The sequence below is a fragment of the Piliocolobus tephrosceles genome, chromosome 14 (assembly GCF_002776525.5).
Source record: "Piliocolobus tephrosceles isolate RC106 chromosome 14, ASM277652v3, whole genome shotgun sequence".
In the NCBI taxonomy this organism is placed as follows: domain Eukaryota; kingdom Metazoa; phylum Chordata; class Mammalia; order Primates; family Cercopithecidae; genus Piliocolobus; species Piliocolobus tephrosceles.
Genome location: NC_045447.1, coordinates 13,440,071 through 13,452,400, shown reverse-complemented (window position 1 = coordinate 13,452,400; position 12,330 = coordinate 13,440,071). Strand labels below are relative to the sequence as shown.

At 44.9% G+C, this 12,330-nt stretch overlaps 1 protein-coding gene across 1 annotated transcript in view; it reads right to left on the bottom strand.

Annotated features, from left to right (window-relative positions):
- SCAI (suppressor of cancer cell invasion) overlaps positions 1-9,740 on the bottom strand; it is a 190,555-nt gene extending 180,815 nt beyond the window's left edge. The window contains exons 1-2 of the mRNA XM_023217161.1: positions 9,572-9,740; positions 8,817-8,861 (exon numbers count right to left, since the gene is read on the bottom strand). Of these exons, the coding sequence (XP_023072929.1) occupies positions 8,817-8,861; positions 9,572-9,624 (98 nt within the window). The 5' untranslated portion in view covers positions 9,625-9,740. The remainder of the gene's footprint in view (positions 1-8,816; positions 8,862-9,571) is intronic.
- Positions 9,741-12,330: the final 2,590 nt, after the last annotated feature.

Sequence of the window (12,330 nt, the reverse complement as noted above, 5' to 3'; positions counted from 1 at the left end):
GTATTGGTGAGGACAGTTGGCTAGGATTCCAACTCTAATTCAGGATTTCTCAGCCTCAGCACTAATGATATTTTGAGCTGGGGAACTCTTAGATTAGGATGCTGTTCCATGCATTTTAGGACGTGTGGCAGCATACCTGGCCACTACCCACTAAGTGCTCTAAGTTGTAACAACCCAAAATGTCTACAGACATTGTCAAATGTCCCTTAGGAGGCAAAACCCTCATTAGTTGAGAACCACCACTTAGTCTGACACCACAGCCCAAGCTGTGAAACATCATTCTTTCCACTCCTGACACTATCTTGGTTCAGGTGCTCAATTTAGTTCACCCAAGACCTCATTATTAGTCAGTCTACATCTAGGCTGTCATCTCTTGTCATTTCAATCGTCACACTACCACCAAATTAACCTTCTAAACCTTCAAGGCTTAGATAAATGACTGCAGAAACTGCCCTCACTACTGGTATGCAGAATTCCTAAAAACCCTTTGTATATACTGTGTAAACCTTTGTATATATACAAAGTCATTACACTATCTCATATTTCAGTGTCTGTCTTCCCATTAATACATGAGATTTCCCCCAGCAAGGGCCACCTCACTCATATCTATACCCCTAGAACTCAGAACTAGAAAGCATTCAAATGTTCCTTAAACAAATTACATACAACAACAAAACGCCCGGATCCCTTTGCTTTAAATATATAACAGAAAAAAAAGAAAATCCCCCAAATCGTACAGTAAAGCTTTCATCAATGTGAATCCTATCCAAACAAATGGATCTTGTTCTTTTTTTTTTTTGAGACGGAGTCTCGCTCTGTCGCCCAGGCTGGGGTGCAGTGTGGCCGGATCTCAGCTCACTGCAAACTCTGCCTCTCGGGTTTACGCCATTCTTCTGCCTTAGCCTCCCGAGTAACTCAGACTACAGGCGCCTGCCACCTCGCCCAGCCATTTTTTTTTTTTATTTTTATTTTTTATTTTTTAGTAGAGATGGGTTTTCACCGTGTTAGCCTGGATCTCCTGACCTTGTGATCCGCCTGTCTCGGCCTCCCAAAGTGCTGGGATTATAGGCTTGAGCCATCGCACCGGCTGGATCTTGTTCTTAATAGGACCAGAAAGGATTCTCTAACTCATAACCCAAACATTATTAACAGACATCCTGGACTCCAGAATTTTCCAAAAGAACATAGAGACCAAGTTTTCTATTTTTTTTTTTTTCTTTTTTTTTTTTTTGAGACGGAGTTTTGCTCTTGTTGCCCAGGCTAGAGTGCAATGGCGCAATCTCAGCTCACTGCAACCTCTACCTCCCGGGTTCAAGTGATTCTCCTGCATCAGCCTCCTGAGTAGCCAGGATTATAGGCATGTGCCACCATGCCAGGCTAATTTTGTATTTTTAGTAGAGACAGGGTTTCTCCATGTTGGTCAGGCTGGTCTCAAACTCCCGACCTTAGGTGATCTGCTCACCTCAGCCTCCCGAAGTGCTGGGATTACAGGCTAAAGTTTCCTAATCTTAAAACTCCTTTCAGTTCAGTGCAGTTTTTCAGGGGCATTAAATATCACACCCATCCCACACTAACTCCTCTTGCCACCAATTCATTTACTGGTTCACTAGTTTTACTGAGCTCCCCTCAGTACTAAGGGTGCAAAGATGAACTATGATGCGGAAATAAAAGTTTTAAGGGGAAAAAGATACAAAGAAATAATCATAGTGCATGAGGTTCTTATCTCCAACTGTCTTCGTTTTTCATAAACTGTCTTACAGTTTGGTCTGCACTAGAAATGTCCTCAAAAGATAACTCAGCCACTAACACCTGTCAAGAAGAATTATTTAACATCAATATCCTAAAATAAAAATCATAATTTTAGGTCAGGCATGATAGCTTACGCCTGTAATCCCAACACTTTGGGAGGCCGAGGCAGGTGGATCACTTGAGGCCAGGAGTTCAAGATCAGCCTAGCCACCATGGGGAAATCCCCCCCCCCACTAAAAATATAAAAAATTAGCTGGATGTGGTGGTGCACCCCTTTAACATCAGGTATTCGGGCGGCAGAGGCACAAGAATCACTTGAACCCAGGAGGCAGAGGTTTGCCGTGAGCCGAGATAGCACGACTGCACTCCAGTCTGAGCAACAGAGCAAGATTCCATCTCGAAAATAAATAAAAATTTAAAAAATCCTAATTCTGGGCTGGGCATGGTGGCTCACGCCTATAATCCCAGCACTTTGAGAGGCCAAGGCAAGTGGATCGCCTGAGGTCAGGAGTTCAAGACCAGCCTGACCAACATGGAGAAACCCATCTCTACTAAAAATACAAAATTAGCTGGACATGGTGGCGCATGTCTGTAATCCCAGATACTTGGGAAGCTGAGGCAGAAGAATCACTTGAACCCAGGAGGCGGAGGCTGCGGTAAGCCAAGATCACACCACTGCACTCTAGCCTGGGCAACAAGCAAAGCTCCATCTCAAAAAATAATAATAATAATTCTGTCAACTGCTTTTCTAAAATGTACTACATATGTAACATAATTGTCAACAACTCTACATAGCAGACCCATTCAATCAGTTACTCAAGGCTACATTCAACAATTAACTTACCTTTTTTTTTTTTGAGACAGGTTTTCACTGTTGCCCAGGCTGGAGGGCAGTGGTGCAATCATGGCTCACTGCAGCCTCCACCTCCCAGGCTCCGCTGATCCTCTCACCTCAGCCTCCCAAGTAGCTGGGACTACAGGCGTGTACCACCATACCTGGCTAATTTTTGTATTTTTGGTAGAGATGTGGTTTCACCATGTTGCCCAGGCTGGTCTCAAACTCTTGGGCTCACACTATTCATCTGCCTCAATTAATTTATCTTGAAGTGTTTACCAGGAATTTGTATCATTTGATATTCAGAATTTCTATGGCCACAATATAAAACTGATACTAATACCTTTCTGTCTTTTTTTGTTTTGTTTTTTGTTTTTTGAGATGGAGTCTCGCTCTGTTGCCCGGACTGGAGTGCAATGGCGTGGTCTCAGCTCACTGCAACCGCTGCCTCCCAGGTTGAAGCAATTCTCCTGCCCCAGCCTCCCGAGTAGCTGGGATTACAGGCACCTGCCACCACGCCTGGCTAATTTTTGTACTTTTAGTAGAGACAGTTTCACTATGTTGACCAGGCTGGTCTCAAACTCCTGACCTCGTGATCTGCCAGCCTCGGCCTCCCAAAGTGCTAGGATTACAGGTGTGAGCCACCATGACTGGCAACTAATACCTTTTTTTTTTTTTTTTTTTGAGATGGAGTCTTGCTCTGTCGCCCAGGCTAGAGTGCAGCGATCTACATTCCACTGCAACCTCTGCCTCCCAGGTTCAAGTGATTCTCCTGCCTCAACCTCTCGAGTAACTGGGATTACAGGCATGTGCCACGGTGCCTGGCTAACTTTCGTATTTTTAGTAGAGATGGAGTTTCACAATCTTGGTCAGGCTGGTCTCGAACTCCTGACCTCATGATTCACCCGCCTCGGCCTCCCAAAGTGCTGGGATTATAGGCATGGGCCACCACGCCCGGCCTAACACCTATTTTTCTAACTATCTAGCTACAACCACTACATTCTTATTCTATAATTCATCTTTGGGGTCTTAACTGTACATTTTGTTTTCTACCCCTGCACTGTTTTCTGAGGAAAATCTTGGTCCTGCCCATAGGACCTTTACATATGTATGCTGGTTGTCCATTCAGGTCAAAATCCTGACATGATCAGGATCTGATCTAAATCAGGCATGCAGAGTATGTAGCCTCATGATTCTGGACGGAGAAAATAAACTTAAACTCATTGCGACCTGATGCTTACTTAAATTCCTGGAGAATTACTTAAGGATGTGTTCACTCAAAAATTCAATAAACTGTTCTCTATGTGCCAGATGCTATTCTAGCTGCTGGGGATAAACAGTGAACAAAATACATATAGTCCCCATGGTGTATGCATCCATCTTTACCTCTGAATCAAGCCAAACCATCAGAGAGCCATATACCAAAACCACATTGCTTTGGCCCTGCAGAGACCGTTCACTGGCAATAACTCAACTTGGATTGAGAAGTATAAGAAGCAATCTTTATTTATTTACTTAAGACGGAGTCTCACTCTGTCGCCCTGGCTGGAGTGTAGTGGCACAATCTCGGCTTACCGCAACCTTTGCCTCCCAGGTTCAAAAGATTCTCCGACCTCAGCCCCCCGAGTAGCTGGGATTACAGGAATGCGCCACCATGCCCAGCTAATTTTTTTCTATTTTTAGTAGAGATGGGGTTTTGTCATGTTGGCCAGATTGGTCTCAAACTCCTGACCTCAGGAGATCCACCCGCCTCAGCCTCCCAAAGTGCTGGGATTACAGACGTGAGCCACCACACCTGGCCAAGAAGCAATCTTTAAAAACTCATAACATATGCTTGATTTTAGACATACCATGAATCTGAAAATTGAACTTTATTTTCTTCTTCATTTTACTCCAGAAAACTCAGAGCCAAACACCAAAGCAACCATTAGCAATGATGCAGGACTTTCTGGTCTATGTACTAATTCTGCCACTGGCTTTATCTGCTTCTTTCATTTCTTCTTGGCCTTTATTTTTAATCATCTCATTTTGAAAAGAAGTGGGAAATAAAAGATATGTGATGGGTGCTTTTTAATCTAAAATTTATTGTGTATCTTCTATGTGCCAGGCACTATCCTAGGCACCTTACAACCTTAGGGAAGTCGAACAATTATTTCTTTTTTTTTTTGAGAAAGAGTTTTGCTCTTGTTGCCCAGGCTGGAATGCAATGGCGCAATCTCAGCTCACCACAACCTCCACCTCCTGGGTTCAAGCAATTCTCCCGCTTCAGCCTCCCGAGTAGCTGGGATTGCAGACATGCGCTACCACGCCCAGTCGATTTTGTATTTTTAGTAGAAACAGGGTTTCTCCATATTGGTCAGGCTGGTCTCAAACTCCCAACCTCAGGTGATCTGCCCACCTCGGCCTCCCAAAGTGCTGGGATTACAGGCGTGAGCCACCGCACCCAGCCGAACTATTACTTCTACTACATAGATGAGGAAACTGAGGCAGAGACAGGCTTATTAACTTGCACATGATCTTGCAAACTACATTTGACAGAGCTGAATTCAAATTCAGCCCAGACCATTTCATGTAAGTGTATGTACAGGCCATGACAGGACCCAATAAGGTGGAGCAGAGCGGGGGTGAGGGGAAGCCCTCACTGAGCAAAGTCTTAAACGAGGGGGCTTGTCAAGGAGCAAGGAGAAAGTATTCCAGAGAGAAAAATCACATACAAAAACCCAAAGCAGCCCAGGTACGGTGGCTGACGCCTATAATCCCAGCACTTTGAGAGGCTGAGGAAGGCGGATCGCTTGAGCCCAGGAGTTCACGACCAGCCTGGGCAACAAGATAAAACCCCACCTCTACAAAAAAGGCAAACATTAGCTGGGCATAGTGGTGTACATCTGTAGTCCCAGCTACTTGGGAGGCTGAGGTGGGAAATCACCTGGGCCCGAGAAGTCGAGGCTCCAGTGAGCCATGATCACACCACTGCACTCTAGCCTGGACTGGAGTGAGACCCTGTCTTTAAAAAAAAAAAAAAAAAACCCTAAAAACAAAAAACCAAAGCAAAGAGGGAACGTAAGTTCTGGGAACGGCAAATGGAGCACAGAGTTACATTTGGCAATTAATTCATCTTGAAGGTTCACCAGAAAGTTAAATCATTTAAAAGTAGACATTTAATAGTTCCATCATTGAAAATTGCTATGGCCAAAGTATTAACTGTGGCTGGGAAAGTATGAAGAAGTCAAATGAAGGCAATCTTTTTATATGATTAGGCTAAAAGTCTGAATGATGTTCAATAAGCAATGAGGAAGCACAGAAGGATCCTAAGCATAAGAATTACAAGATCGATTTGCACAGTACAGGGAGGGAATTACAGATTCAAGGTAGGGAAACCAGTCAGAAGGCTACGGAAGAGTCTGGCAGTAGGGTAATGAGAGTTAAACTATCCAAAAGAAATACAATGCAAATAAATGCAATGCAAGTTACATGTATGTAGCTTTTAATTTTCTAGTAGCCATAATAGGAAAATAAAAAGAAAGGCTGGGTATGGTGGCTCACGCCTATAATCCTAGCACTTTGGGAGGCCAAGGCTAGAGCATCACTTGAGCATAGGAGTTTGAGACCAGCCTGAGCAACATAGTGAGACCCCGTCTCTAACAAAAAACAAAAAATTAGCCTGGCATGGTGGTGCACATCTGTAGTCCCAGGTACTTGGGAGGCTGAGGTGGAAGGATTACCAGGACAAGGCTGCAGTGAGCTGTGATTGTGCCACTTCACTTCGGCCTGGACAACAGAGCCAGGCCCTGTCTCAGAAGAAAAATAAAAAGGAAAAAGAAATAAGTGAAAGCCAGGCCCAGTGGCTCACACCTGTAATCCCAGCACTTTGGGAGGCCTAGTCAGGCAGATCACTTGAGACCAGGAGTTCGAGACCAGCCTGGCCAATATGTTGAAACCCTGTCTCTACTAAAAATACAAAAATTAGCCGGGCATGGTGGTGGGCGCCTGTAATCCCAGCTAATCGGGAGGCTGAGGAAAGAGAATTGCTTGAACCCAGGAGGCAGAGATTGCAGTGAGTCAAGATCACATCACTCCAGTCTGGGCAAAAAAGTAAGACTTTGTCTCAGGAAAAAATAAGTGAAAATAATTTTAGTAACAATTTTATTTACAGCCAGGCATGGCAGCTCACACTTGTAATTCCAGCACTTTGGGAGGCCAAGGTGATTGGATCATTTGAGCCCAGGAGTTTGAGACCAGCCTGGGCAACATGACCAAATCTTGTCTCTACAGAAAAAAAAAAAAGAGCTGGGTGAGGTGTCAGGCGCCTGTAGTTCCAGCTACTCCAGAGGCTGTACTGGCTGGATGGCTTGAGCCCAGAAGGTGGAGGTTGCAGTACACTGAGATTGCACCACTGCACTCCAGCCTGGGTGACAGAGCCAGACCCTGTCTCAAAAAAAAAAAAAAAAAAAAAAAAAAGTGTTTAATCTAATATACCTAAAATATTATTTCACTATGTCATCAATATAAAAAGTTACTGAGAAATTTTATGTATTTGATTTTTGCACTAACTTGAAATCTAGTGTGTATTTTATACTTATTTCAGACACTCAATTCTCATTGGACATATTTGATATATATTTAGATTTCATAAAATGACAGATGAAAAATACAGACTCACATACCCAAGTTGTTCAAAACATACTTGAACGTTTTCCAATAGGTGATCAAGTAGCAGTTTGTCAAGTTAATTTAATTACAATTAAATAAAATTAAAAATTTAGTTCCTCAGTCATGCTAGATGCATTTTGAGTGCTCACCTGCATATGGCTACTGGATTGGACAGCACAGGCCTAAAGTGTGACAAAGAAACTCTGTTGGCACTTCCACCATCAGCATTTCGTGTCTATTTACTGTTGAGATTTTCTGTCTATTAACATCAATAACTTGCCAGATATTAACTACGAAAATAGTCCTACTGGTCACATAACTACAGTAGCTTACTTTCTCTAGGCCAATGCCAACATCTGTGAAAAAGGAATCATCTAATGACTACACAGAATTGCTATGTAGTACCTCTCACATGGAATGCAGTCAAAAATGTTTATGTGATAAATATATCTTCATCTTCATTACTCAAGGACTAATTCACTTTGTTTGTGGACTAAACTCTTTGTTTCTGTTTTTCTAAGGTTCAACCATTCGAGTTAACCACACAGTGTCCAACGACAAAAGATAAATCAATAAGAAAACCTACTTTCAATTGTATATTTATTAGGAGCATTATGGTATAACAGTTAGGAGCTTAAGCTCTGGAGTCAGACTGTCTAGATTCAAATCCTGGTTTTATCTTTTACTAGATGCATGATTCTGGGTAAATATTTGGCCCCTCTGTGTCACAGTTCCCTCTTCTGTAAAACAGTGACAACACTACATATTCTCTTAGGGTGCTTTGAGGATTGCAGGAGAAGATACATATATAGCATTTGCACACAGTGCTTGGCACATAGTAGAAGCTCAATAAAATTAGTTTCTTTTATTTTTTGAGGCAGGGTCTTGCTGTGTTCCCCCACACTGGAGTGCAGTGGCATGATTACGGCTCACTGCATCACTGCAGCCTTGACTTCCTGGGCTCAAGCAATCCTCCCATCTCAGCCTCTTGAGAAGCTGGGACTACAGGTCCACAACACCTGCTCAGCTAGTTAGTTTTTGTGCTTTTTTTAATTTTATTTTTTGTTTTTGTGGGTACATAGTAGATGTATATATTTATGGGACCGGCTAGTTTTTCAATTTTTTATAGAGATGGAGTCTTGTTCTGTTGCCCCGACTGGTCTTGAACTCCCAGGCTCAAATGATCCTCCTGCCTCAGCCTCCCAGATCTCACGCCTCATGGGATTGAAGGCATGAGCCACCCCAGCCAAGATAAGGTTTTTAAACAGAGATGCTGGAGAAACTGAAATTATGGCTAAGGTAAAAAAAACTAGCTGAGATGCTTACACAACATCATAAAGTAAAAAAGTAGGATCTCTCAAGATTTTTCACATTATCTTAGATACCAAAAAAAAAAAAAAATCGACTATAGAGGTAATAATTTGAAGTCCTCAAAAGAAAAATCATGCATGTGGTTATATTCTTTTAAAAAGGGGATAAATAAGAAACTTCATCTACTGACAGTGTACAATTATGCAGTACGGCACAGGTGCAGCCAAGCAAAAAGAAAAACATGAAGCAAAATAGGAAGGCACTGCCTTACCTGCTTCTCCGTTTTCGAGGCGGTTTCTCCACTGTGCCAGTCAGTCTACAGACCAAACAAATAAGACAGTAACTAAAAGTAATATACAAGAAAACATCTCCCGGCGCTACCGTGCCAGTCAAGAACTAAACAGACCACCCTCTGGGACCACAGGCTCGCCTAGCCCAGACCTGACCTTACAAACGCCTTATGCCCTGTTTCCCCTATTTACCAAGACCAAGCACTCCTGGGACTCACCGTTCCCCCAATTCCCCCTGAGCCCAAACCTTCCTGGTCCCTCACCCCATCTTCAACCCCTGCTCGTCACAGCCCAGCTCCCCGAAATCACCCACCTCCACCTACTCATTGTCTGCCTCGTCACCCCCGTAAGCTCCCCCAGCCTCCCCTTTCCTGTGCCCACCCGCTCCCGACCGTACACTGCCCTCTCCACGCCCCGCCTCTCTGGGCCCGGCGACCCCCGCATTCCACGGCCCCTCCGGGGGCGCGCGCGCCTTGCCCCTCCCGGCCCCGCGCTGCCAGCCTCACCCCTCGGCGCCCCTTCCCTCACACGCCCCTCTCACCTGGCCTCGAGGATGAGATCGCGCCCAGCCCGCGCCGCCGCCTCCAGCCGCCCCCCAGAGCCCCCCAGCCTGCACCCCCCGCCCCTCCGGTCTCTGCGCCCCGAATGCTCCGCGGCCCCGAGCCGCTGCCCCTGGGCCCGCTCCCTGGCCCCCGCCCCATCCCCAACCCCGGCCTCCACCCAGCCCCCGCCCCACCTGGGGGCCAGGCGACTCCGCGGCTGCTGGGGCTGCCGGGCTCCTCTGACCATCCGGCTCCTGCTCCGCCGCGGGAGCTGCTCCGGCGGCCGCAGGGCTCGCTCGGGAAGCTGAGGCGGCGGAGGCTGGAGTAGGCGGAGAGGCGGGAGGAGGGCCTCGCGCCTCTGCCAGGCTTGCCGCGGGGCCCGCCTTCTCCGCGCCTCTCCTCGGCTCCCATTGGCTAGTTCAGTAGTGTGGACGGAAACCTGTCAGTCGATTGGACGCTCGGCCCATCACATCCCGCGCTGCCCACCCAGAGGTTTGGTTGAGACTGCAGGTGGCGGCGGAGGTGCCTTAGAGATTGCTAGCAGGGCCGGAGGAGACCCGAGCGCCACCAAGCGCCGAAAAATAGGAACTGCACCCCCGGCGCCAGACACCTGCCCCAGGTTCTCCTGGCTTTGCGTCCTGCATCCCACACACCTGCTGGCGCCTCTCCACCTCTGCACCACGCCAGGACCGAAAACAAACCCTGAAATCTCCCAGTTTCCTCTAGCAGGTGAGACAGTGAGGCAACTCTCACAAACGTGTTTCCTTTTAAGCCACCTCGAATGCGATCCTTGTCCCTATATCTTGCTGAAATTGTCTCACAGCTCACAGCCACCCTTCAAAAAGGACCCAGCCAGAAAACTGTAAGAATCCACCAAAATAAAGCATGGCTGAGATGCTCAATCCTCTGCAGAAAAGATCACTAGCTTGGATGCAGGCTTTTAAGAAAGCAAGATTTTTTTTAATTACCGTGAAAGAAAAATCAGTACTGCAAACAGAACCAATGCCATACTAAAAGCAACGTGTTCCATTTTGAAAGACCTGGACAAGGCCGGGCGCGGTGGCTCAAGCCTGTAATCCCAGCACTTTGGGAGGCCGAGACGGGCGGATCACGAGGTCGAGACCATCCTGGCTAACACGGTGAAACCCCGTTTCTACTAAAAAATACAAAAAGCTAGCCGGGCGAGGTGGTGGGCGCCTGTAGTCCCAGTTACTCGGGAGGCTGAGGCAGGAGGCTGAGGCAGGAGAATGGCGTAAACCCGGGAGGCGGAGCTTGCAGTGAGCTGAGATCCGGCCACTGCACTCCAGCCCGGGGAACAGAGCGAGACTCTGTCTCAAAAAAAAAAAAAAAAGAAAAAGAAAGGCCTGGACAAATTTAATCCCTGAATGTAAGCCGACCATCCTGATTCTGTGACCATTGCAAGTTCTACACCAATTAATCAATTTTAAAATAAATTTTGCTGTATTTTTTGACAGACAAGCATGCAAAACTGCCTTTCATAAGCATAGTTACCCATCGTCTTCTGCTTTAACAAAGCCATCCTTGAAAATAAGACTCAGCTCATTAACGTATTATAAAATTCTTGAAGGTGGGAAGGCCTCTCTAAATCACTACTCCTGTGTGCACTTGTTTAGTAAATTCTTAGCATCTGTTCAGAGTTGGGAGGAGGCATAAAACTTTCTCTTAAGCCACTTCCACTTTATTAGAACATCGTTTATGCCTCAATAATATGACAGCCTCGAGTAGTACATGTCAACATTGGGGTGGGGAAAATCTCTCATTGATCTCCATAAATGGCAAATATTAGGATACTAGTTTTTCATAAAACCAAATGTGTTGGTGTAAAGAGCTGTCTTTTCTTCTGAGATGGTCCTACCTACATCTTTAATGGTAAAATGACTTTCCATTTATGAAGTAATACTGATGGTAAATTGTAGCAGGATTTGAAAAATTGCTTTGACAAAGAAAAAATGTCAAATCTCTGTTGGCCCCCCAAATTAGTATTTCATGTAATCCTAGTCACAGAACCACAAATCAGCTCAATCTCAACCAACAGTTTCCACCCGTATTATCAAGCCAGAGGAAAGAACTCAAGAATAATTTGTGTCAGACGAAGGGGGATCATCAACTCACTAGGGAAGTAATCTTGAAATCCATTTATTACATTCCTTATTAAAAAACCATTGCCTGCTTTTTAGCATCTTTCATAACTGACCAATCCTCACTGATATATATATGATATTGTCAATAGAACAGAAGCTATTCATTTCTTATGCCTTCCCAAAAAGGATCCTCAAGTCTTCACATTGTGTCCAAGTGATCTCTGGTTGTTTTTACTCTGTAAGACACAAATCCCATCATTCCAGACCACATTTAATTCACACTTCCTCTGTATTTTCGCCAATTACTCCATCCTACATCGAACATTTCCTTCTCCAGATGTGTTGTACTTACAAAATCTACACTATGTTAGCAATTACACATTGCCTTGGATTATTCTTCCCAACTACAATGAATGTGAACAAATGGCCTATGAGTATGAGCCCTTAATAAAAAGCAGCTTTGGACCAGATACTGGGTGCTTTGTGTGTGCTATTTTTAATACTGAGATTAACCCTGTCTGATACTCTTATTTTAGACACAGAAATTTAAGATTCAGAAAATTCAATTTGTTCAGGGTCACACAGCTACAATAACCAATATTGCTTAAAATAGAGGGCTAAAGATGTACTCTGGTGTGCCCTTTAGGGATTCAAGTTCCAGCTCTCCTGTGCAACCTTAAACAAGTCACTTATCCTCTCTAAGCCTATTTCCTCATCTGGGGAAAAAAGTTCTAGAGAAGAATGAACAAAATTAATTTTTTTAAAAGTTTGGGCTGGGCACAGAATCTTATGCTTGTAATCCCAGTGCTTTGGAAGGCTGAGATAGGAGGATCACTTCAGCCAGGAGTTCA